This window comes from Miniopterus schreibersii, assembly GCF_964146895.1.
Source record: "Miniopterus schreibersii genome assembly, chromosome: 11".
NCBI classification, from domain to species: Eukaryota; Metazoa; Chordata; class Mammalia; order Chiroptera; family Miniopteridae; genus Miniopterus; species Miniopterus schreibersii.
The window spans coordinates 43,314,341-43,336,491 of record NC_138111.1 but is presented as its reverse complement, the minus strand read 5'-3'; the positions used below and the strand labels follow the sequence as shown (position 1 = coordinate 43,336,491).

The 22,151-nt window shown below is 42.8% G+C and overlaps 1 protein-coding gene across 2 annotated transcripts in view; it reads left to right on the top strand.

Moving 5' to 3' along the window:
- The window catches only part of LOC308563617 (histone-arginine methyltransferase CARM1-like), a 181,626-nt gene that overhangs the window by 97,978 nt on the left and 61,497 nt on the right, over nucleotides 1-22,151 (top strand). For both annotated transcript variants that reach the window (XM_081150837.1, XM_081150838.1), the window contains exon 5: nucleotides 10,983-11,093. In XM_081150837.1, coding sequence (XP_081006963.1) covers nucleotides 10,983-11,093 — 111 coding nt within the window. The remainder of the gene's footprint in view (nucleotides 1-10,982; nucleotides 11,094-22,151) is intronic.

The following is a 22,151-nucleotide window of genomic DNA, read 5'->3' as shown; positions in this document are numbered from 1 at the left end:
CACCACAATCTATGCTGTTAACCTAGCCATCCCTTCCAGAAGTTTCCTCCTGCTCCATCATCATCATCATCATCATCATCATCATGTGTTAAGAACTTAACACAAGATCTACCCTCTTGGGAAATTTTTAGGTATGCAATACAGTATTGTTAACTCCAGGCACTATGCTTTGCCATAGATCTCTGGGAATTAAGAATTAAATTACTTGTCTTGCATAACTGAAACTTTGTACCCTATGACTAATACTTTTCTGTTTCCTCCTCTCCCCAATCCCTGGAAACCACCATTCTGCTATCTGCTTCTATGAGTTTGACTGTTTTCAATACTTCATATAAGTGGACTCATGCAGTATTTGTCCTTCTGTGTCTGGCTTATTTCACTTGAGTAATGTCCTCCAGGTTCATCCATGTTGTTGCAAATGGCAGGATCTCCTTTTTTAAGGCAGAATAATATTTCATGGAGTGTATATACCACATTTTCTTTCTCCACTCTTCAAATCCTCCACTTCTCATTCCTAAATGTCATGATTAACCTGGTGGCAGAATCCTCGTTCAGGGCTGTGTAGGGAAGCGAGAAAAAAGGAAATAACTCACCATTTCTGCATTTCCTAGCTCACTTAATCTCATTTAATCCTTGCATGTTATTCAGTTGGTCTAGAAACCAACTCTGCTCATTTAATTTTTTTAAAAAGACTAAAAAAGGAAAAAGAATTTCCTGAAACCATATAGGAACATTGAGGAACTAGGCTTAGAGACTACATAATCAGGAATGATCTCCATAAGCATGCTGCAGAATTGCTCTCGGGAAGACAGCAGTGCAGCCAGACATACACACAGACACTGCCACCGCCACAGCCTTCACCCAGGGCTACATCGACGGTGTCCTCAGTGCCCCCCTCTGATGCGCTGGAATCTGGAGGCAGCTGTGACCTCACCCGAGTGGATTCTGTGCCCATCCGAGTCTTCACACCCTGAGCTTCTCATGCAAAGTGCACCTTATTGGTAGAGCCTCAGTCATGCTGCCCTTTAGCTGTGAGACTGCTGGAAAGGAGCGTCAGACACCTTCAGCTTCCCCAGCCAGAGGCTGCTGCTGCCTCCAGTTGAGGCATTCCCCAAACATAGGAGGAGGTCAGGAAATTCATGTCTACCCAGAGAGGTACAAAAAATGACAAATGCCCACGACACCACACAACAAACATATATATTGTTAGTCTAATAGTATAGATATAGGGACCAGATCTACATCAATTTAACTGACTCACTTTACTGTTCACATCTACCCAGTGGTAGAGCTGTATGCAAACTCGGGTCTGTCTGTATCCAAAACCTGTACTGCAGGGTGATTTGGGGACCAACAGAAAGCCATTCCTTATATGATAATCAAACTGATGTTTTATTTATCCATGTGACTTTTGGAATGTGTGTAGGGATGGGATGTGATAGTGAAAAACAATCTTATATGTACATAGTTGACTCTTGAACAACACAGGTTTGAATTACACAGGTCCCCTTATACACAGATATTTTTCAGTACATATACAGTTGACCATCAGCATCCCTGGGTTTTGCATCCATAGCTGGGAATCCTCATATGCAGAGGGCCAACTCTGCATTGTTCTACATCATTTTATATAAAGGACTTGAGTATTCATGGATTTTGGTATCTGCAGGGAGTCCTGAAACCAACCCCCTAGAAATACTGAGGGACAACTGTATATTTATTGAAAAAAAATAAACCACATATCTGTGTGTGTGTTTTATGGTTTTATTTTTTATGTGAGTTGGGCTTTGGAAGCTGCTTTAGGTTCCTAGGGAAGAAATGTATTGCCTCACAGTTCTGGAGGCCGGAAGCCAGAAGTCAAGGTGTCAGCAGGGCCGTGCTCCCCCTGAAGGCTCAAGGGAAGGATCCTTCCCTTCTTTACCTTCATTTATTGCTGGGAGTCCTTGGTGTTCCTTGACTTGTAGATACATCGCTTCAGTCTCTGCATCCTTTGTCATGTGGCTGCCTTCCCATGCGTGTATGTCCTGTGTGTTAAGTTCTCTCTCCTTATAAGGACACTAGGCATATTGGACTTAGGGCCCACTGTACTCCGGTATGATATCTTAACTTGATACATCTATAAAGATCCTACTTCCAAATGAGGTCCCATTCCTCAGTTCTGGGTAGACATAAATTTAGAGGGAAACTATCAAACACAGTACAGAGGCCAAGGTTCATGTTAGCTCCTATATCATCAGAATCACCTCTGGGATTAAGTCTCTCTAATAGTTTGAAGAGTGAGAGGTAGAAAATGGACTTCAGTTTTAACTGATCTCTTTGGCGTCTTAGCCCTAGGAGGGGGCCTCTGCCTGGATTTCCCAATTGTGAAGGGGAAGCAGATGGCACGTCTGCGCCGGGGTTCTCCTGAACTTGAATAGAATATGCTCCTGAAAGGGCACTGGAGAAAGATGCCAGAGTCAGCAGAGAAAACTATTTTCATCTGGTGTGAAAGCAAAGTACAGCTTTCACGGAGAGCCCAGAAGACTAAACAATGGCCACAGACTGCTTTTAGGGTACTTGGGAAAGAGGGAGCTGGGGCTTTAATGCAGTAGATGATGGCATGTGACCTTAGTCTTTTTGAGGTTATTTTTAGATTGAGATAAGAACACTTAACACAGGGTGGCTGGAGCAACTCAGTGAGCTACCATACGCAGAGTCTCAGCACAGCATCAGAATGCTCTGGGCATAATGGGGAATCTGAATCAGAAATCATTGGCACTGCAAGAATGTGGCTTGTTAGGATCAACTAGGTTGTGCTGCTGTAACAATCAACCCTCAGGCCTCAGTGATTTAATCCAACAGGTCTTTATTTCTTGCTCATGGTCCATGTCCATTATGGGTTAGCAAAGGGCTATGCTCCCTCATTCTCCCTCCAGGACCCAAGCTGAAGGAACAGCCTTCTTGGGACACATACTAGTTCCTGTCGCAGAGAGAAGGGGAGAGGAGCAAACCACACCCCTAGTTCTCAAATCTTCCTTCTGAAAATGACTCGTGTCACTGATGACCACATTACACGGGCCAAAGCGAGACGTGTGGCCACTGCTAATTTCAAAAGGGCAAGGGAGTGCAGTTCTACTCTGTGCCCATATGGAGAACCAGAAGTATTTGGTAAATGGCACTAATAACTATCATAACAGATGGCACTTCTGCAAAATCATTAAAGAAGGGACAGATTGCTAAGGTGATATTCTCAGCACATCATCTGTGCCTGGGAGGAAAGTAGGGAAACGGGTTTGAAGAATTAATATTTCACTGATCCGGCTATTGGTTAACTTACCAGTAACTTTCTGCCGGCCGAATGCAAGGCCTTTTAGAAAGTTCCTAGGGTTGAATTTCTAAACCTTTCACATTGCCTCTGAGGCAGCACTGTGAAGGTCCGATTGGGAGCAACTACTGACTCTGCAGAGGCTTCTAGAGAAGACTCTACGCAGCGGCAACTTCTGAAGTAGATGGCTTTGCTTTGATACCTGCTCTCCAGAATAAGGTTGTCAGTAGGTCAAAAGGATAAAATCAGTAAGAACAGTTAAATTGGACAGAACAATCAAAAGAATAAGCGGTTCAAAGTACTGTGCTAGAACCTGGTCTTTTCTGGCAACAAACCAGGAGCTGGGCTCCAGTGACCCCAGAGCTTGTGCCTAAATCCCATTTACTTTCCTGTGTCTGTGCTGTTGACACCATCACTCAGCTTCAGAGGGGTGGCTTAGGTTTAGAATTTAGAAGTTCCAGAAATCCAGAAAAGACAGAATCGCAGAAAACTGTCAATAAACATGGTAGATTTTGCGTAACTACCACCATTTCTAGATTCCCTAAACCGCCGCTCATGAGGCCAAGGCGTATGCGCTAGTGCTCCATGAGGGAGGGAATCTCGGGGAAGCAGCTGCTAGGGAGGGGGCGAGGGAAGGAGGGAGGGAGGGTAAGGTAGGCAAGTCTACCACCGAGCTGGCCACACTTAGGAAGAGCGAACACGGCCTCCCATGTCCAGGACATCTACAAAGAGGCCATAGGAAGCCACGCGATCTCCCAATAGTTCGTCCAGGGGAAGAGGAAAATGATTTATCCATTGGCCACCATCTCCCATTGGTCAAAGTTAATGCCCGCACAGGGTACTCCCTTGCCCCACAAAGGTGCCCATGCGTGAGTGCCAAGTGGGCGCTGTGGTGCTTGCCTCGTGCCTCACATCACAGAGATCTCTGGTAGGAGGCAAGGGGTGAAAGGCGTGTGGCACGGGTGAGTGAGCTGAGTGCTGTTCTGCTGTGCCAGGAGGACCTAGAAGCCCCTGCAGCAGGCTCCTGGGGCAGGGGTGGCTGTAGCAGGAGCGGTCGCAGCAGTAAAAGCCAGCTCCCGTTTTAAAGATTTCTAGAGCAACTCTGGCCAGAGAGCAAGGCAGGTGCTCCATTCCGGCCTGATAAAAACCTGAATGTACAGACAGTAGGGTCCCCTTATCCGTGGTTTCGCTTTCCGCGGTCACAGTTACCCACAATCAGCCACGGTTCGAAAACGTTCCTTGGAAAATTCCAGAAATAAACAGTTCATACATTTTAAATCAGGCTGTTGCCTGGCCGGGCGTGGCTCAGCGGTTGAGCGTTGACCTAGGATCCAGGCGATCGGGGTTCGATTCCTGGTCAGGGCACATGCCCGGGTTGCGGGCTCGATCAATGACTCTCTCATCATTGATGTTTCTATCTCTCTCTCTCCCTCTCCTTTCCTCTCTCTGAAATCAATAAAGATATATTTTAAAAAATAATAATAATAAAAATAAATAAGGCTGTTCTGAATAGCATGATAAAATCTCGCACCATCCTCCTCTGTCCTTGTGTCAGAGGGATTGGAGTCACCCCTTTGTCCAGCATATCCGGGTTGTGTGTGCTCCCCACCTGTTAGTCACTTAGTAGCATATTGGTTATCAGATTGACTGTCACAGTACCACAGTGCTTGTGTTCAAATAACCCTTATGTTACTTAATAATGGCCCCAAATTCATTCATATATTTTATTACAGTATATTGTTATAATTGTTCTATTAGTTATTATTGTTAATCTGTTACTTTGCCTAGTATATAAATTTAGTTTTATTATAGGAAAAACCATACATATATTTCAGTATTATTCGAGGTATCCACTGGGTGTCTTAGAATGTATGCAGTTAAGGGGGAACTTCTGTATTATAAACGTCACCCAAGCCAGGAACCTGGAGGAGGTCAATCCAGACTTATTTTTTCCTTTCCAGTCTCCAAATTCTTTAGCATCTACTAACTCAGCATTTTTACAACTCCTCTATTCCCCTCTGTTCCATGCTCATTCTTAGTTCCCATTCTTATTGTTTCTTTCCTGGAGTATTGCAAAAGTTTTCCAATTAGCTTCTCTACTTGTACCAGTTAAAATATCTTTGGCTCTAGTAGGAGAAAATTCCCACTCAAATTGGCTAGCACAGTTGGAGGTAGTTTGACAAGGAGGTGTTTAATCCAATTACTCTGAGCACCTCATCCAAATTTAACCTTGCTCGGGAAAGCAGAGGCATCTTCTCTGTGTGTCTGTATCAGAAAGGAGGACGTCTCTGCCAGTAGCCACCAGCAGACTTCCCCTTGGGTCTCATTAACAACACTGTATCTCACACCGGAGCCTGAAGCCATCACTCGCCAGAGCGGAACCATCTAGAATAGCCTAAACCAATCCAATCCCCTCCCGGGCCTGGGGACGGGTAGCCACGTGGACAAGGGTAAATACTCAATAAAACTGAGGTTCTGAACAGGAAGGAGGAAGGGGCTGGTGTTGGTGAGGAGCCACCCATGACTGCTCTGATCTCATGCCCTCTGACCCGGGTCACCAGAATGCTGCTGCTGAATGAGACTGTGCAGTAATTCTACTGTTGAAAAATTTTTCATGATCCCTCTTTGCCTAAGGGTCAGGTTCTTGGTCTTGTATACAAGACTTCTCTGACCAAACGTCTGCCACTTCCACCATGTTCCTGTCTCAACCATACTCCTCCTTCCAACTCTAAGGCACACACACATCATGCTCCGGAGGAAAGACACTGTCTTCCCACTGTGACTGGCTCTGTCCTTCTTAGGTGCCTTTTTTCACATGGGCCCTTCTTCCTGGAGCCCCTGCCCCTCCCATCATCCAAACGGTACCACATTCACTCGCCTTTCAATGTTCACTGCCCAGGCTACCGCCTCCGATCTTTCCAGACCCCTTGGTAGAGTCGACTGTGTTCCTCCTTCCTACTCTGTGCCCTTTATCTAATTCCAACATTGCCACTGCCACACATTGTTGTACTGCTTTCTTATACATGCCTTTCTCCTTACCAGACAGTCATGCAGGACTCATCTTGCATTCCCAGCACCTAGCAGGGCTTGCTTGGCTCAATGGATAACAGGAGATACTTAGGAGATGTCTGATGAACGATAGAGAGCCTAAGGGTTTAGAGCTGAGTGGTCTAGTCTGAGTCTATTGGCAACATCCGAAGGGGGTTCATCGAGGTGAAATAAGCTAAGAGTGATCAACATACTTTGTATTTACCATAATACTAGAGGAAAATAGTTGGAGAACTGGTAGAAAGGATGGTTCAAAGATTGGCGATGGGTCTACTGTCCTCTGCCAGAAGACCAGGCAGAGGGAAATGGGGGTGCTCACGAGCGTGGGTTCTGCATTACTGAAATGTAGCAGCCCAATGGTTGAAAGCAGGTTTCTCTGCACAGCAGATGTAGAGTTCTGTCTTATGTGGAGCTGTCACTGCAGAATTTTTCAGCCCTAATTAGGGTGCTAATTATCTGAACAGGACTCAAATCTAAGCTGCAAAAACCATAAAGGGATCTCTTCTGCAGCCCTGGAGATGATGCGGAATTTTTCTTCTCTGACAAAATCCAGAGGAAGAAAGAGACGAGATGGACAGCAAAAGGCTGTGAACTCTGCTCATTCTGATGCTGCCTGGAAGTTGTTTAGTCATTAGTTTAGATATTGGAGGAGTTGGGAGCAGTCTATGGAGATAGGCAGCCCCTGGAAGGTAGCAATGATGATAAAAGTACATGGCATTGTACAAGAGCATGGGCACATGTAACTTTGTGTGGTTCAGTGGAGGTGTCTAAAGGTGTAATAAAAATAATGGCTGGCAGGAGCAGCGATGGCGGTGGAAGTGCCCAAGTGGGTAGGACACAGTTTAGGAGTATAAGGCACACAAAAATGGCAGCTGGGCTATTGGAATTCAGAGAAGCCGTTGATATGCTCAAGAAAATAAAGAAAGAAATGAATAAATAATAACTGGCATAACTTGAGGAACTGATTGTGGGATCATCAGGACCTCAATATTGGGAGACAATTGTAAAAATGCTGGGGTGAAAAGGAAAGCTAATGTGACCAGTATTACTTTCACCTCAACAGTGCAAAGAATAGCATAGAACTGAAGATGAGGGGAGTGGCTAGAGCATAAGGTTTGCATTAGATACATTTGGTTTTTTATCTCATCTCAGCAGTGTATTAAGTACATGACTTTAACTCCATCTTATTCTCAGCCTCTTTATCTACAACATGGAGGAAATGATTGTATCCACCTTGTAGAGGTGTCATCACAGGTAAATAAGTCAGTGCCTACAACGTACTAAACAGGCATAGCACATCTTAAGTATGAACAAGCAGTACATATTTACTTATTTTTACTCTGTTATTCCAGGGTAGTTTTGTTTCACACTTTCATAAGGACCTAGATAGTCCTTGCTCATTTTAAGCTAGTAAATCCAATTAAATAGCTTTGAATCCACTTGGAGCTTTTTCAGCCCTGTCCAAACATCCTACAGGATTTCTTTGCCCAGGAAACCATAAGAACATGTAATTAAAATCATCTATACAAGCAAAACGGTGATCCTAATGTTCAAATATTTTTTTAACTTACTTTGCTCACAAATAAATTCATAGAACTTTTGGCCCCTGTTACATGGACCGGTTGTTGACTTTTCCCGATTCGTCCTGGCAGGGATTTCACACCATTTTCTGGTGTCCTCCATGTAAGCCCCAAATTAATCATGTCTACAGTTATTACCTGTGTATCCAGGGCAGCCGAGGATGAATTCTCTCTCTAGAGGAACATTGTGCACAAGAACTAGCTGGATTGTAATGGCAGTGTCAAAAGTAAATTATCCTTTGAAGGATGCTTAAGATCACTAAAGAAACCAAACCTCCTTCTTTAGCTGCCTGAACCATCGGAGGTGCTTACTCAGGGCATGATCCTTATCAATAAAATGGGGACAAAGCTATGTACTCTCTGTCCCAGGCAGACATGAGGATCAAATAGATAGTGTCAGGGGAACGTCCTTTGGAAACTCGAAACTGCTTTACCGATTCAAGGGGATTTTCTTGCTTTCTTGTGCCTCTTCCCAAGGGGAGATATTTTTCCCCCAGGGAAAGAGAGAATGACATTGTGTCTGCCAGGATCCTCAGACACTGAGTTCCGTGAGGGTCTGCCAATGGTACAATAAAAAATGGGCTCATCTTCTGTGAGGACAAGAAAATAGGGTCAGAGGTAGCTCCAAGGCTTCCTGAGGTGTCCTGCAAGGAAGTGTAACAATTTTCTGTGCTAATGTCCCCTTATCTCCCAGCCTTGGAAACCATGGCTGGAAAGGGCAGAGGGAGTATATTTCCATTAAAGCCTAAATGTTTGCTTTGGCCATTGGTTTTTGCCAGAGCTTATTTTCAGCCTTCCACAGCTTTGTTTCCACTGTTGTATGGCTTACGTGGAAAAGGGAACATGCCCCTCTCTCTCCTCACCCTCTCCTTCCAGCCCCAGGCTGAAAATTCACTTACTAACTTTTTAAATATACACACAAGTTGGAAGTAGCTGGCCTTATCTGGATGATACCAGCCAAAGGTCAGATTCTTTATCAAAGTTTATGCTCTGTTCTGAAATAGACAAACAAATAAGGTTATTTTGGGCTTGAAATTAGGTACTGACAGGTATTTGGAAGTAACCCCAGTTTGTAATATTTCATCTCTCCATGAGGCCTGGGTCTATCAAAGCATCTTCCTACCAAATGGACTGATTTGCCAAAAGTGGAACCATATCTGGCTCCCTCCCGTTTCTCTTTCTCCCATCCCCTTTTCTCCTATGCCCCTTTCCTGGTAGTCAAGCAGTTCTTTGGTCTTTAGTCTGTAGGATCAAGAGAAACAAAAAATGCTGCTCTAAGATGTGCTTTCTGACACCCAAATGAAAGAGACAAAGAGCTCCGATCACCTATTTCTAGGGCACCCATCACCAGAGCAAGCAGGTGCCATTTCTATTGTCTCTTCATTTTATATCCATGTTTTGTATTGAACATGGAATCTAGGATGTTATATTTTTCATTAAAGAAGGCTCCAGGAAGGTTTTTCTGGATTCGGTGCATCTGTTTTGGTCGTCATGGTTTGTACTCTCCAACTTCACAGCCTCCACTCCCTAAATAGCTGTCATGGACCAGGGGTCATGCGAAGATGATGTATTTCCTAGGGAGGATGAGAGAAGCGAATATTACTATTTCTAAAAGTATAGACAGCCTGACAGCAAATTCCAGAGACTGGGTGACATTTTAAATTGGTAATGCTCCTAATTACCCAAGCCCTAGGAAACCATATGGAATCCAGCCACAGATCCAGAATTAATATAAGCGAGCACTGCGAGCCCATTGCTAACAGCATGTTCTCTTAGAATAGTGGCACAGGATCCGTGTCAGCCCAGTGTGAGGCTGCAGTTAATACACGTACAACCTCTTTATATTTCCTAGTTTTTGGAAAAATTTTCTTATCAAAGTAAAAAAAACAAGAAAAAAAACTTAGCTAACTTTTCCTACAAAAAGTAGTATTTTGTCTCCTTGTCAAACATTGTTTATTAGTATTGCTATGTTAAAATGTCATATTGATAAAGATGAATTTAAGCAAGTAATGTGTGACTTTATGGAACATGAGCTTGGAAGGCAGAAGTGCCCACCTAAAACTCTTAGCTTCTGTGCTTGCTGCTGGGTGAACCTGGCTGGTTGTCCAGTGTCTCTGACTTTCAGTATTGTTGTCTATGAAGGGGCATAACAATGCTGTCTACTCATGTGTTTACTGTAAGGATTTAGTCAAACTAAATGGCTTGCTCAAAGCTAGTTCTAAAAGATGCTAAGAATAAAAGTCACTGATGAGACAGAAATGCAATCACCTGAAATTTCAATGACCAGACAAGGCCTGGCTTTAGCAGTGTCTGGATAGAGGGGCCCACTGTGTACCATTCACCCCTTGCCTGTCAGCAGGTATGTCCAAGTATGGGACCTTGTGTGCCTGTGAATGGTGGTTTCCTTCACTTTATTCCCAGGTCTGAACTCAGAGAAAAGAAGAAACGTTTCTGTAGATTCCATCTGTCCAATGCCTTAATACGCCTCCATATACTTCCCAACCTTGTGGAGGGGGCCTGCTACAAAAAAATGCCTCATCCTCGGATTTTTAAAGATGTGCTCATTTATTTCTGAAAGTTTTATATATTAGATATGTATAAAATTTAATATATAGTGATACATCTGATTCTAATCAGTATTTGAGACAGTGTTCACTTTGTTCATGCTGACCGATTTGGTTAGCAAGCTTATTCATGACACTCTACTTTTCTTGGCCCTAAACATCCTCAAAGCAATCCATGCTACAAAAAAACTATAATAATAATAACAGCAATGATTTGAAAAACACCAGGTATGTGCCAAGTGCTTCATACCCACTTCATATTACTTAATCCCGATAGCAAACCTTAAGAAGTGGATATTAATGACCCTGTTTAACGTAAGAGGAGGAATCTCATAGAGATTCATAACTTGGCCCAGGCAAGACCACTTGTAAATATCAAAGCCAGCACTTTTCTTAAGTCTGATCCCAGTGCTCAAGGTTGGCGTGGCGCCACCAGCCGAGCACCTGCTTGTGTTTTCACGCTGTTGGTGTCTCCTTTCCTTCCAGGTCGTCCTAGATGTTGGTTGCGGATCAGGAATCCTGTCATTTTTTGCTGTGCAAGCTGGAGCTAGGAGAGTCTATGCGGTTGAAGCCAGCTCCGTAGCACAGTATGCTGAGGTAAGTGGTATTTTTACAGCAGCTACTCACTGAAGTCTTCAGTAAGCTTCAGGGGACTTTGTGTTGGACTCTTCCAGGCAGGTAATTTAGAAGAATTTTTTTTTATACCAGTTTGATTTTTTTTCCTATTGAGATGTTACTGATGAAAGAGCCCAGCTTCACTGTAGTAACTGATAGGAAAACAATTATTTTTAAAATGTCACAATATTGAAAATATAATACAGCTTTCTTTCTCCCCATACACTAGATTGCAGGTGGGCCCAAGGGAGGTGAATGTTTTCTTTTTCTTTAATGACCTACAAGGTGAGGAGCCAGACCTCTGTGGAGCTAGGTTTATTTTATCCTGAGGTGCTATACTGACAGTAGCTGCCCCACGCACTTTAAACTCTACTTTTGGTTTAAGGGGCTGTTGCTACATGATTGAGCTCAAACAGGTGTCTGCGTTTCAAGGAGCTTTTTCAGATTTTAGGTGCTAATTGGAAGACAGGGAGATGCTTAGTTTTAAATATAGTGCTCTATTGTCATTACGAATTGCGTACAAATAGGAAATAAGTCAAAGTCAAGAGTTGGGTAATAACAGCTTTTGGTAATATCTGGACATAATAATAACCCAGACAAGCTGCAGAGTTTGCATGTGTGCGCGTACTCCCCTGAACAGGGTAATGGGCTTGACGTTCACCCGGGAAGGAGGCCTGCATTTTAATGATGGATAGCATGACAGAGAGAGGAAAGCTTGGCTGCTGCATCATGAGCCTTTCCTCCAACCCTGGCCCGCTCGTAGCTCTGAATGATGTTTGGTTTGGGGTTGAGGAAGCAAAGAAGGGCCGAGACAAGTAGCCCAGGAGGCATGCTTGGAAGGAAAGACTGCCAGGGCCTCATGGCTGGCGTGGCATTGCATTTCTTTTTTCTTCTTCCAGCAAGTCTTGGATAAAAATTTTTGGTCACTTGCTTCTTCAACAATACTTAAAAGTCATTTTTATTAAATATCGGGTGCATACAAAAGAATATTTGTTAACTGTGTACAGTGTAAAGAACAACACAGTGAATGTGTGCCCACACCTCTTCTAAGAAACAGGCTATTGGCTTTCCCATTAAAGGTCCCTGTGTCTTTTCCTGATCATTTCCTTCTTTCTGCCCTAAAGAGAGGTAACCACTGTTTTGGATTTTTGTTTATCATTCTTTTGTTGTTCTTTATAGTTTTACCACATGTGTTTCTGTATGTAAAAATGAACCCTTATAAACTTCCCAAAAATGGAATCATAATAGAAGTGTTCTTCTGCAGTCGGCTTTTTTAAATCCAACATTATGTTCCTGAAGGTCATTTTGTCGATGTATACAGCATTCTTTATTCATCTTCAATGCGGGATAGTGGTATGTTGTAGGAAATGCCTCGAGCTGTCAGTCTACCCTGCTGTTGGCAGACTTTTGATGGCTTCCATTATAAAAATGTTGTTATAAATACGCCTGCACGTACTCCCCACCACCTCTTTGCTAGAGTTTCTCAGCATATACACAACAGTACAATTGTTGGGTCACAGGGCATGCATGCCTTCAGTTCTGCTGTATGATGTCAAATTGTTTCCAAAGTGGTTGTACCAATTTTCACTTCCTCCAGAAGTAAATGAGAATGCCATCGTTCTGCAACTTTGTCAGCACTTGATATTGTCAGGTTTTGGATTTTGCCGGTCTGTGTGTATGACACGATGTTTGTGGTTTTAATTTGTAATTTCACTCACTAATGACTTTGAACATCTTTGCAGAGTGTTTTAGCTGCTTGTCCTTTCTCTTCTGGAAATACCTGTTCAAGTTTTTCACAATTTTTTTGAATTGTTTCTTCTAATTTGAATTCATTTGTAGGAGTGATTTCTGTATTTGGATGTTAATCCTATGTAGTTATATGTGTGGAAAATATCCTCTCCCAGTTTGTACCTCACCTTTTCTTTATGGTCCTAATAAACTTAAATATGGAATTCTAAATAAGAAAAGAGGAGAATATAAACTTACGTAAAGAGAACCCCATAGATAAAAATGTCTCTGCTTAGATTTTAATCGATCTTAAAATGCATTGTTAAGGTTGAGGGGTTTAGTGCAGAACTTTGTCTTGGGTAATGCTCATTCATTTAATATCTACATTCAGTTGCATGCACGATTCTGTGTTGAGGAATATAAAAGAAACAGTAATGATTGAGGTCTATTCTATATTCAAGGAGCTTTTGTTCTAGTAAGAAACTGATCTTGTCTCTTGTATCAGACATCCTCCCCCCTCCCCCACAAAAAAAGAGTGGCATAAATAATTTAGGGATTTTCTTTCTCTCATGTAGTTTGTTTTCTCATACATTTCTCATACATTGGATATTTCTTTTTTAAACTTTAAAATTCGAATATCCTTGATTGTAGTATTTTAAGAGAGGAGAGGAAGAAATTAACAAGAGATGTTCTTGCACCCCCTAGCCATAATCCTGTCTCCATCCCCAGCAAAAACTCTCAGTAATCACCAGCACACCATGGGAGGAGCCGTGCTAGACCTGTCTGTGTGATTGGTTTCTCCAAGAGAGTTCTCATTCTGATTAAACACATCGGCAGGATTGTTGTCTTCTCGCAGAGTGGGGCCACCCTCACGGACACTTTCACCCAGAGTGTGGCTGTTGTATAATTATAACAGCCTCTAGCAAGAAGCCAGTCAATACAGAGAAGAAGAAAAGGGAACTAACTTAACATTTAAAACTTTTAAATGTATTTAAAACTTCTTAAACTGTTAAACTCTTTAAAACTTGGAAACAGTTTCAAACTTAGAGATAAGTTGTAAAGATAAAAATATTCCAAAGGCTACCCAGATTCTCTTTACCTAAATTCACCTGCTGCTCACATTTTACCCCATTTGCTATATCATTTATTCTTGCTCCTCTGTCACCACACACACACACACATACACACAAACATTTATACACACATGTGTATATAAATATATTTCCATATTTGTAGGTAGCAATAGAGATACACATTTTTTTCTGTGAGTCAGTTATATACAATGTACCTCTTTATTCTTAAGCATTCCTGTGTGTATTTCCTAAGAATTAGGATATCCTCTATGTAACCAAAAAGAGCCTATTTTAAGGTGAAAAAGAAGCTGTACAATGGCTTGTCTGTTGAGTCTTTCGATGTTACCAATCAAAAGGTGTTGGGGAGGCCCCAGCATGAGCAGAGTGACTGTCACCACTAGTGCTGAGGCGAGAAGACCCTGTACTTAACTGCCTCTTTTCTTGTGTAGTATTTCCAGAAAGACTTGATTTTCAAAGCTTTAAAAATCAACATCCTGATGAATTCCAAAGTACCATAGTGTTATTTTATCTTTGGTTTTAGCTTCTGTGTAGAGGATGTTTGGGTTGCTGTAATCTTTCTTTTCTGTGTACCGATGGGGCAGGCTGGGGGCAGGGGCAGCTTTCCAAATGCTGTGGGGACTGCAAGGAGTCCTTGAAATTCTTGCTGGCAAGTCTCTTTTGCTCCAGAGGCCTTCTGTGGATGTAGCCCTAAGGGCAGGCTAGTTAAAAATGCATTCAGGACCAAGATGATTGCAGTCTCCTCAAAGTGTGAATTCATTGACAGCCCGGTCCCTCTGGATGCAGACGGTGGCCTGCACCCGCCCCTAGCTGCTGCTGCTGCAGGTGCCCCGCAGTGCTCCCCGTGGGCCACGGCCCTTTCACTCTTGTGCAGGACCATCTGCACCAGCTCTTGTTCTGCTTCCTACACTGACACTCGCCCGTACAATTGGTGGGTGGCAACATGCGAATGTGAACAGCCCCCAAAAGATACTCACTCTAAGAATAGGCTTTGATAGCAGTTCGGCATACAGTGCATGGTGCTCCTTCTGACCTTTTCATTATGTGGTAATTGAAGCAGCAGACATTTAATTCTTTCCTCTGGAGTCTTCATTAAATTGCTCTGAAAAGATAAAATTGCAACAAGAAAGAAAAATGTACAAATTTAACTACGTTCGCCTGTCCCTGGATTCTTCTTATCACACCAGGCTTCTGGGCTTTAAGTAAACAGAATAGTTTCAAATTGCATTGGATTCAATTTCAGTTGCATTCAGCGCTCGGCCTGACTAAGGGCCAGCCCTCCGATGGCAAGGTGATGCGAATGACTCCTTGTCCAGAGGGCACCCACGTTCAGTCAGTTTTTGCAGGATGGTCGTGAACCTGTCCTGTGCAGCCATGTGCTCCCACCCTCGGCTCCGTATGACATTTCTGAGTGAGCAATAAGAGATCATCCTTGTCTGAGGAACAGGGCAGAACTAAAGGTCTTCCCTGGGTTCCCAAGCTGTGAGCCTGCCAGTGTCAACAAGGCAGCTATCTCTCGCTCTTTTTCCTTTGTCCTGTATGTGAAATGTAAAGCTAAAGTCTTCAGATCGTACTGCCCAAATGGGGGGAAAAAGGCATTAATCAAATTTATATACATATACAGTCATGGAGGGATATTTCTTAATTTAAAATTGTACACAAATACACACTCTGTCTCTCTGTCTAGGTGATAAACTCCTTGGAGGGCCAGGGGAATGAAAGACTAGGAGGGTGAGCAACCATGAATAAATTTATGTGTTATAATCAATTTGAACTGACAGCAAAGCTCTCTGGCACTTAGATTTAACAATATTCATAATCATTTTGGTGCTAATTAGACTGTACTCATACGCAGTTCCTTATATATATGCCTTATTAGGATGATTTTTAAGGAGTCAGCCCAAGTACTTCCAGGTCATGGTAGAAGTAAAGGCAAGTGGAACTGGATCTGTTGTGACCCTGCCTTTCTAGACCTGCTGGGTTCATAATCTAGAGCCGCCTGTCCGATATGACAGCCACTAGACACATGTGGCTATAATATGTATAAATTAATGTTTAAATGCAGTCAGTTCCTTAGTCACACTAACCACATGTCAAATTATCAGTATCCACAAATGGCTGGTGGCTATTGTACTGGACAGTGCAGGTAGAGAATATGTCCATTACTGCAGAAAGTTCTAGTGGAGAGAACACAGATGGCCAAACTTCACTTTTCTGGCATGGGATGCCCAGGCTGTGTTCACTGCCAGGTATTAGCTTAACATTAGGTGAGGCAACACTTCCAGTCCCTCTCATCATTTCCTTATTGATGTGTAAGATCCATCATAGAGCAGGTTCCCTAGGAAACAGATGCTAACGCAGAGATTCGCGAGCAAGAAGTTTTTAGGCAGAGGGCTCTAAGGAGCCTGACCTGTGGGGAAGTGAAGGAAGCAAGTTAGGACTGGGTGGAGAAAAGAGTTAAGCTATAATATAGCTGTAATAAAGGGCTCGGCCAAGCCCACACGGAGTCCTTGAGCTGGGGAACCCTTCTGAGTTGAACCACCTTAAGGCAAGGGTCTTTATATTCCACATTCTTAAAGTATGCTCCCTCAGGAGGGGATGTGACTTTGGTAAGGTGGTTCTTTTGGCCTCAGGGAAGTTTCTAGAACAAGCCTCCACTGAGAGCCACCATCTGCCAACATTCCCAGCAGCTGCGAGAATGAGTACCTTGGTCCTGAAAGAAGGATCGATAAAGTTCAAGATTTAGGACTCTAACTTTGGGCTATAGACAGGAAGCTGGATGGAGAATACAGGTGAAGATAGTCATAGGAAATCTAGGAGAGTTGAAGTGATGGAACATGTGGGAAGATACTAAAAGCTTAGGCAAGTCCACAGGGATATTTGCTATGTGTGCTTTAGGTGTGAGCAAAAACTTCCTAGAAACTGAGCATATCACTGATGTGCTGATCTGTACAGTTCTAAGCCCTGAGAGGACACAGAGCACATATAAGACATGATCTCTTCCCTCAAGTTGTTTCCAGCCCAGTTGGGTTTCAAACAAGTGAAATTCTAACACAGAGAATGCCAAGTGCGTACAAAAGGCGGAGATGAGAGGTGCTACCACAAGGAACAGCTGCCATCGGCTGGGCTGGTTTGGGAAGGGAAGAGGTGTGATTTGAATTGAGCCTGAAGGCTGAGAAGAAGTGAAATGCTCCTTTCTTCACTTTTCATCTTTTACTGCCAACAGTGAGAGTTTGAAACCCGTAGGTTCCCATGGAGTTCCTCAGCTTAAGTGTGTTGCTAATCTCTGCACAAATGCTTTGAAGTCCAGCTTTTAGAAAGGGACTTCTAATTTTTTAATCTTGAACAATCATTTTCCTCAACTACAAAAGTGTAGATAATAATAGATCCTTGTGAAGATGTTATGAGGATTAAATAAGAAAGTCCATAAAAAATTGGCATAGTGCCTGACATTCTCTAGCTATTGTTATTATTGTCACTGTGGTTGTCATCAGTATAATTCTGGGGCCTCATTTTATCTGTGTATGAATCAACTGAGCAGATACCATGAAAGTAGAAGTCACCAGGCAGCAATGGAAGCACAGGGCCAGGCACAGTACAGTTTTCAAGAGCATGTCGTTCCAATTGTTGTTTTTTTAAAGCAAAACATTACAAGATGCAGAGGCCCTGCACTGTTATCAACTCTCTCCAGGGTTCTGCACACTGGGCAGGGCAGGGTGTTAAGCAGCCTCGGATATTCAGTTCACTGAAGAAATTCGTAACTGTTCTTAAGTCCTTTCCCCAGTAGGTACTTACCTTGCTGACCTGAATCTACTAAGCTCTCCTCAAATAGCCTCAGTTTAGGGGCCACACAACTTCTTAGCATCAGAGAATAGCACAGTGGCTCTCAAGAAGCATCTGGATCCCCTGCAGGGCTTCTGTGACACAGAGTTTCTGATTCAATAGTTATGGGATATGGACTGAGAATTTGCATTTCTAATAAGTTTGGGTGATCCTAATGCTTTGGATTAGGGGACCACACTTTGAGAACCACTGGAAATACATAACACCAGAAATGAAACAGCCCCTAAAAGGGATTTCCCACAAGGTTTTTGGAGGATGCGCCAAGGAAACCATTCAGGGACTGAGAGAGAGAAGGAGTTTGAACAGCAGCCTGCCTGCCCCAAGCCCCCTAAAGTGAGAGCAACACCCACCTGTTTAAAGATTTATTGAATTATAATTTATATTTAAAGGTTGTAAACAGTTACTTTATGTATCTTGAAGAGTTTGGACATATGAATCCACCCACGATACCATCACTACAAACAAGGTACTAAACATATCCATCACCTCCAAAATTTTCTTTGTGATTTTATGCTTTTGTATGTTTGGGGTTTTTTTGTTTTGTTTTGTTTTGTTTGTTTTTTATTGATTTCAGAGAGAGGAAGGGAGAGGAAGAGAGAGAGAGAAACATCAGTGATGAGAGAGAGTCATTGATCAGCTGCCTCCTGCACGCCCCCTGCTGGGGATCGAGCCCAAAAACCCGGGCATGTGCCCTGTCTGGGAATCGAACCGTGATCTCCTGGATCACAGGTCAATGCTCAATTGCTGAGCCATGCCAGTCTGGCCATATGTTTGTTTTTTGATAAGAACGTGAAATCTATACTCTTAACATATTTTTTGAAGTGCACAATACTGCGTTGTTTACTATAGGTGCTATGTTGTACAGACGATCTCTAGAATTCATTCATCTTGCATAACAAAAATGTTAGGCCCACTGAAAAACAATTCTCCATTTCCCACTCCCCTAGCCCCTGGCAACCAACATTCTCTTCTCTGCTTCTGTGAGTTGGGCTATTTAGATACTTCATATAAGTGGAATCATGCAGTACTTACCCTTCTGTGATGGGCTTATTTCATTTAGCATTATGTCCTCTACATTCGTGCCACAAATATTACTAAGGCTGAATAATATTTCATTGTATGTATACAGCATGTTTCCTTTACCCATATCTTGGCTGTTGTGAATAATGCTGCAGTGAGCACGGGGGTGCAGGTGTCTCTTTGAAATCCTGATTTCACTTCTTTTGGATAAATACCCAGAAGTGGGATTGCTGGATCATAGGGGTAGTTCTGTTTTTAATTTTGTGTGGGGTCTCCACACTGTTTTCCATAGTGGAGGCACCATGGAAAACAACAGTGTATTCCTACCAACAGTGCGTTTGGCTTCCAGTTTTTCCAAATCCTCGCCAACACCTGTTATCTTTTTACTATTTTTTAGAAATAGCAGGTGTAAGGTGGTGCCTCATTGTGGTTTTGATCTGTTTTTCCCTGGTGATTAGGAGAGCAACACACCCTTTTTATCTGTTTTACTTATTGGGCTTCTGAATAAACTTTTAATTAAAGAAGGCCAAAAACAAGCAAATAGCAAACCCCTTTTGAATCTGATGTAAACTGTCCTCAGTTTACAGAGGGGGCTTGCAGAAGCTAAGGGGTTTGCTCAAATCCACAGTTGTCTTTCCTCTGCCTTGGGAAGTTGTCCCCATTTCTCACACTGACGTGTGTGTCATCTCCCTATTTAAACCACAATTCAAGCAGCTCCTGAGTTCACTTTGCAGCTTCCAAAATCTGCTGTCCTTGAGTGAAAGTCTGAAGTAACAACCACTCACCTTGGTTCTCTCCTACCCTTAGCAGCCCCATTGGGCATGGCAACTGTAGGCCCCTATTTAAGGGCCAGTTTGATTCTGGGCATTAGAAAAGCAGCATGTTTGCAGAAAGTGCTTATTGACCTGAAACATTTTCTGCCCTGGCAGCTACACATTTTAGAGGACTTGTGATTAGGCTACGCATTTTCTTGGCAAGCTGAGCAGGGAAGTTGGGACAGACTAATTTAAATTCGCCTAAAGAAGAAAGGCGTTATTTGAGCCCTCCCAGGGAACGCAAGGGAAAGGCATTCCGAAGGTTGATTACTAGTCATTGCCAACGTCTTGATGTCTCAGGACTCAGTGAGCTCGCTTTACATTCACAGCCCCCACTCCCGACTTCACTTTTCCCAGCCACTTCCAGGGAGCTCAAGAGTTTGACCCTGTAGGAAGCCCCACAGGAGAAAAAAAAAACACAAGACCACTGCTTGGCTGTGTGAGACTCTTGAAGACCAGACCAACGCCTGAAAAACAAAAAATGCAGTCAAATCATCAGGTTGGCTCGCCGGCACAATGCTAGGTAATCACCTTGACTCCTTACATTCCACGAAACTGATGAGTCCGCTTTCTCTCCAGGCGGCCGGGTGGCCGTCATGTCGCCTCAGATTGGTGGCCAATCTTGCTCTTTTCATCTACTGTCGCTGAGGAAATGATAACTGGTCCTGCCACCTGGGTTACTTTTTAATGATCAGAAAGACCACAAGGAGCCAGCGTTTCTTTTGTGCAGTCCCTCATTCAACAACCTAATAGCTATCTGAAAAGAGCTTTCTTGGAAAGCGAAGAAAGTCTGCTCGTCTCAGGCAGAGGCAGTAATACCGCACGATTCTCTGATTAAACTGTCACACTGTGCATATTACTAGGCATCTGACCTGCTTGAAACAGACTGACCGCTGAGGTTTCTTGGTATTTGCTCTGCTGCTTTCCTGCCAACAAGCCGTGAAGTGACAGATGAGTATCCCCACACTTTAGAGTGAATGGCGAGTGAAGTGCCTGAGAAACTACGGGGCCCGCCACCTCCTGGGGCAGTGCTGGAAGGGGAAACGTGTTTTCCTTTAGGGTCACCCTCTGTGCAGATGAACTTCAATCAGGGCGAAACCAAAGCTGGCACCACGGGTGATACAGTACTGAGCGAAAACACGTGGCACAGTCTCCCCACTGCCCAGGGGACAGGCAGCCTCTGCCAACAGGTACTGAACTTAGAACGGAAAGCAAGAAATGGCTCTCTCCCCTTTCTAAATTCTTGTTAATTAAAACCATAACATTTTAAACCTCAGCCTCCGTAATGTTGTATTTAAGAAAGCAACTTCCTAGGCTTTGGAGTGGCCAGCACTTAAGGGACCTGATCATGACTGCGTATGTGGATCTTCGAGGTTCTAGTTGTATGTCATGATTGGTGAACATTTTTAGCAATCCCATCAACACACACATAAGGACTTATTTTGGAAATGATATATGTACGACTGTACCCACACATTAGGTATATTATAAACATACTCCAAAATGAAAATGATGAGGTACCTCTATGTACCCACAAATAGCTAAAACTTAAAAGGCTAACAAGAAAGCCAGTGGGACCCTCATGCATTGTTGGTGGGAATAAAAAAATGACACAAGAACTTTTGAAAACAGTTGAGCAGTTTCTCATAATGTTAGACATGCACTCCCCCTTTGACCCACTCAATCCCAGTCCTTGGCATTTCCCTAAGAGAAATGAAAATGCCTGTTTGCTCAAAGATTTATACATGAAAGCCTGGGAACAACCCAAATGCCCATCCACACATGAAAGGACAAACCAATTGTATATCCAAACACTAGAATACTACTAAGCAATGTAAGTGAATAAACTACTTACGCACATAACTGTGGATAAACCTCAAAGACACTTTGCTGAGTAAGCAGCCGGATACAAAGGAGCATATACATATACTTACGTGAAATTCTAAAACAGGAAAACTAATCTATAGTGACAGAAAGCAGATCAATGGTTGTCTGAGGCTGGGTAGGTGGGGCTTCAGGATTGACTGCAAAGAGGCATGAAGGAAATTTGGGGCTAATGGATTTTTCTGTATCTTGACTGTGGTGGTAGTTATATGGGTATATATATTTATTAAAACACATTAAACATTTAAAATGAGTATATTTCATTAGATGTACATTACTCAACAAGCATTCAGTAAACATGCTTTTTAAAACAAAAGTAAACTTCTATTCAGTTTCATCGTCTTAGTTTGTGCAATAATATGAGAACCAGAAGTAAAATGATTGAAAAGAGAGGAAAAGATGAGACAGGGATGAACATCAATAACATTTTAAAGTATATATATTTCATTAATGGCACACAAAAGCCTATAGAGTTGTGTTATTTAAAATATGTAGTATTTAGAGATAGTGTCATTTAAAGGTCTGGTTCTGTGTTAAATTTATTTTGACACTTGATTATAAGGGCTGTTGCTGCTGGAATGAAAACTTACAAAAATATGTCAATTCAGGTAGAAAGGTAAAATGAGTTGAGCTAAATTCACAGATTTTTTAACCAATCT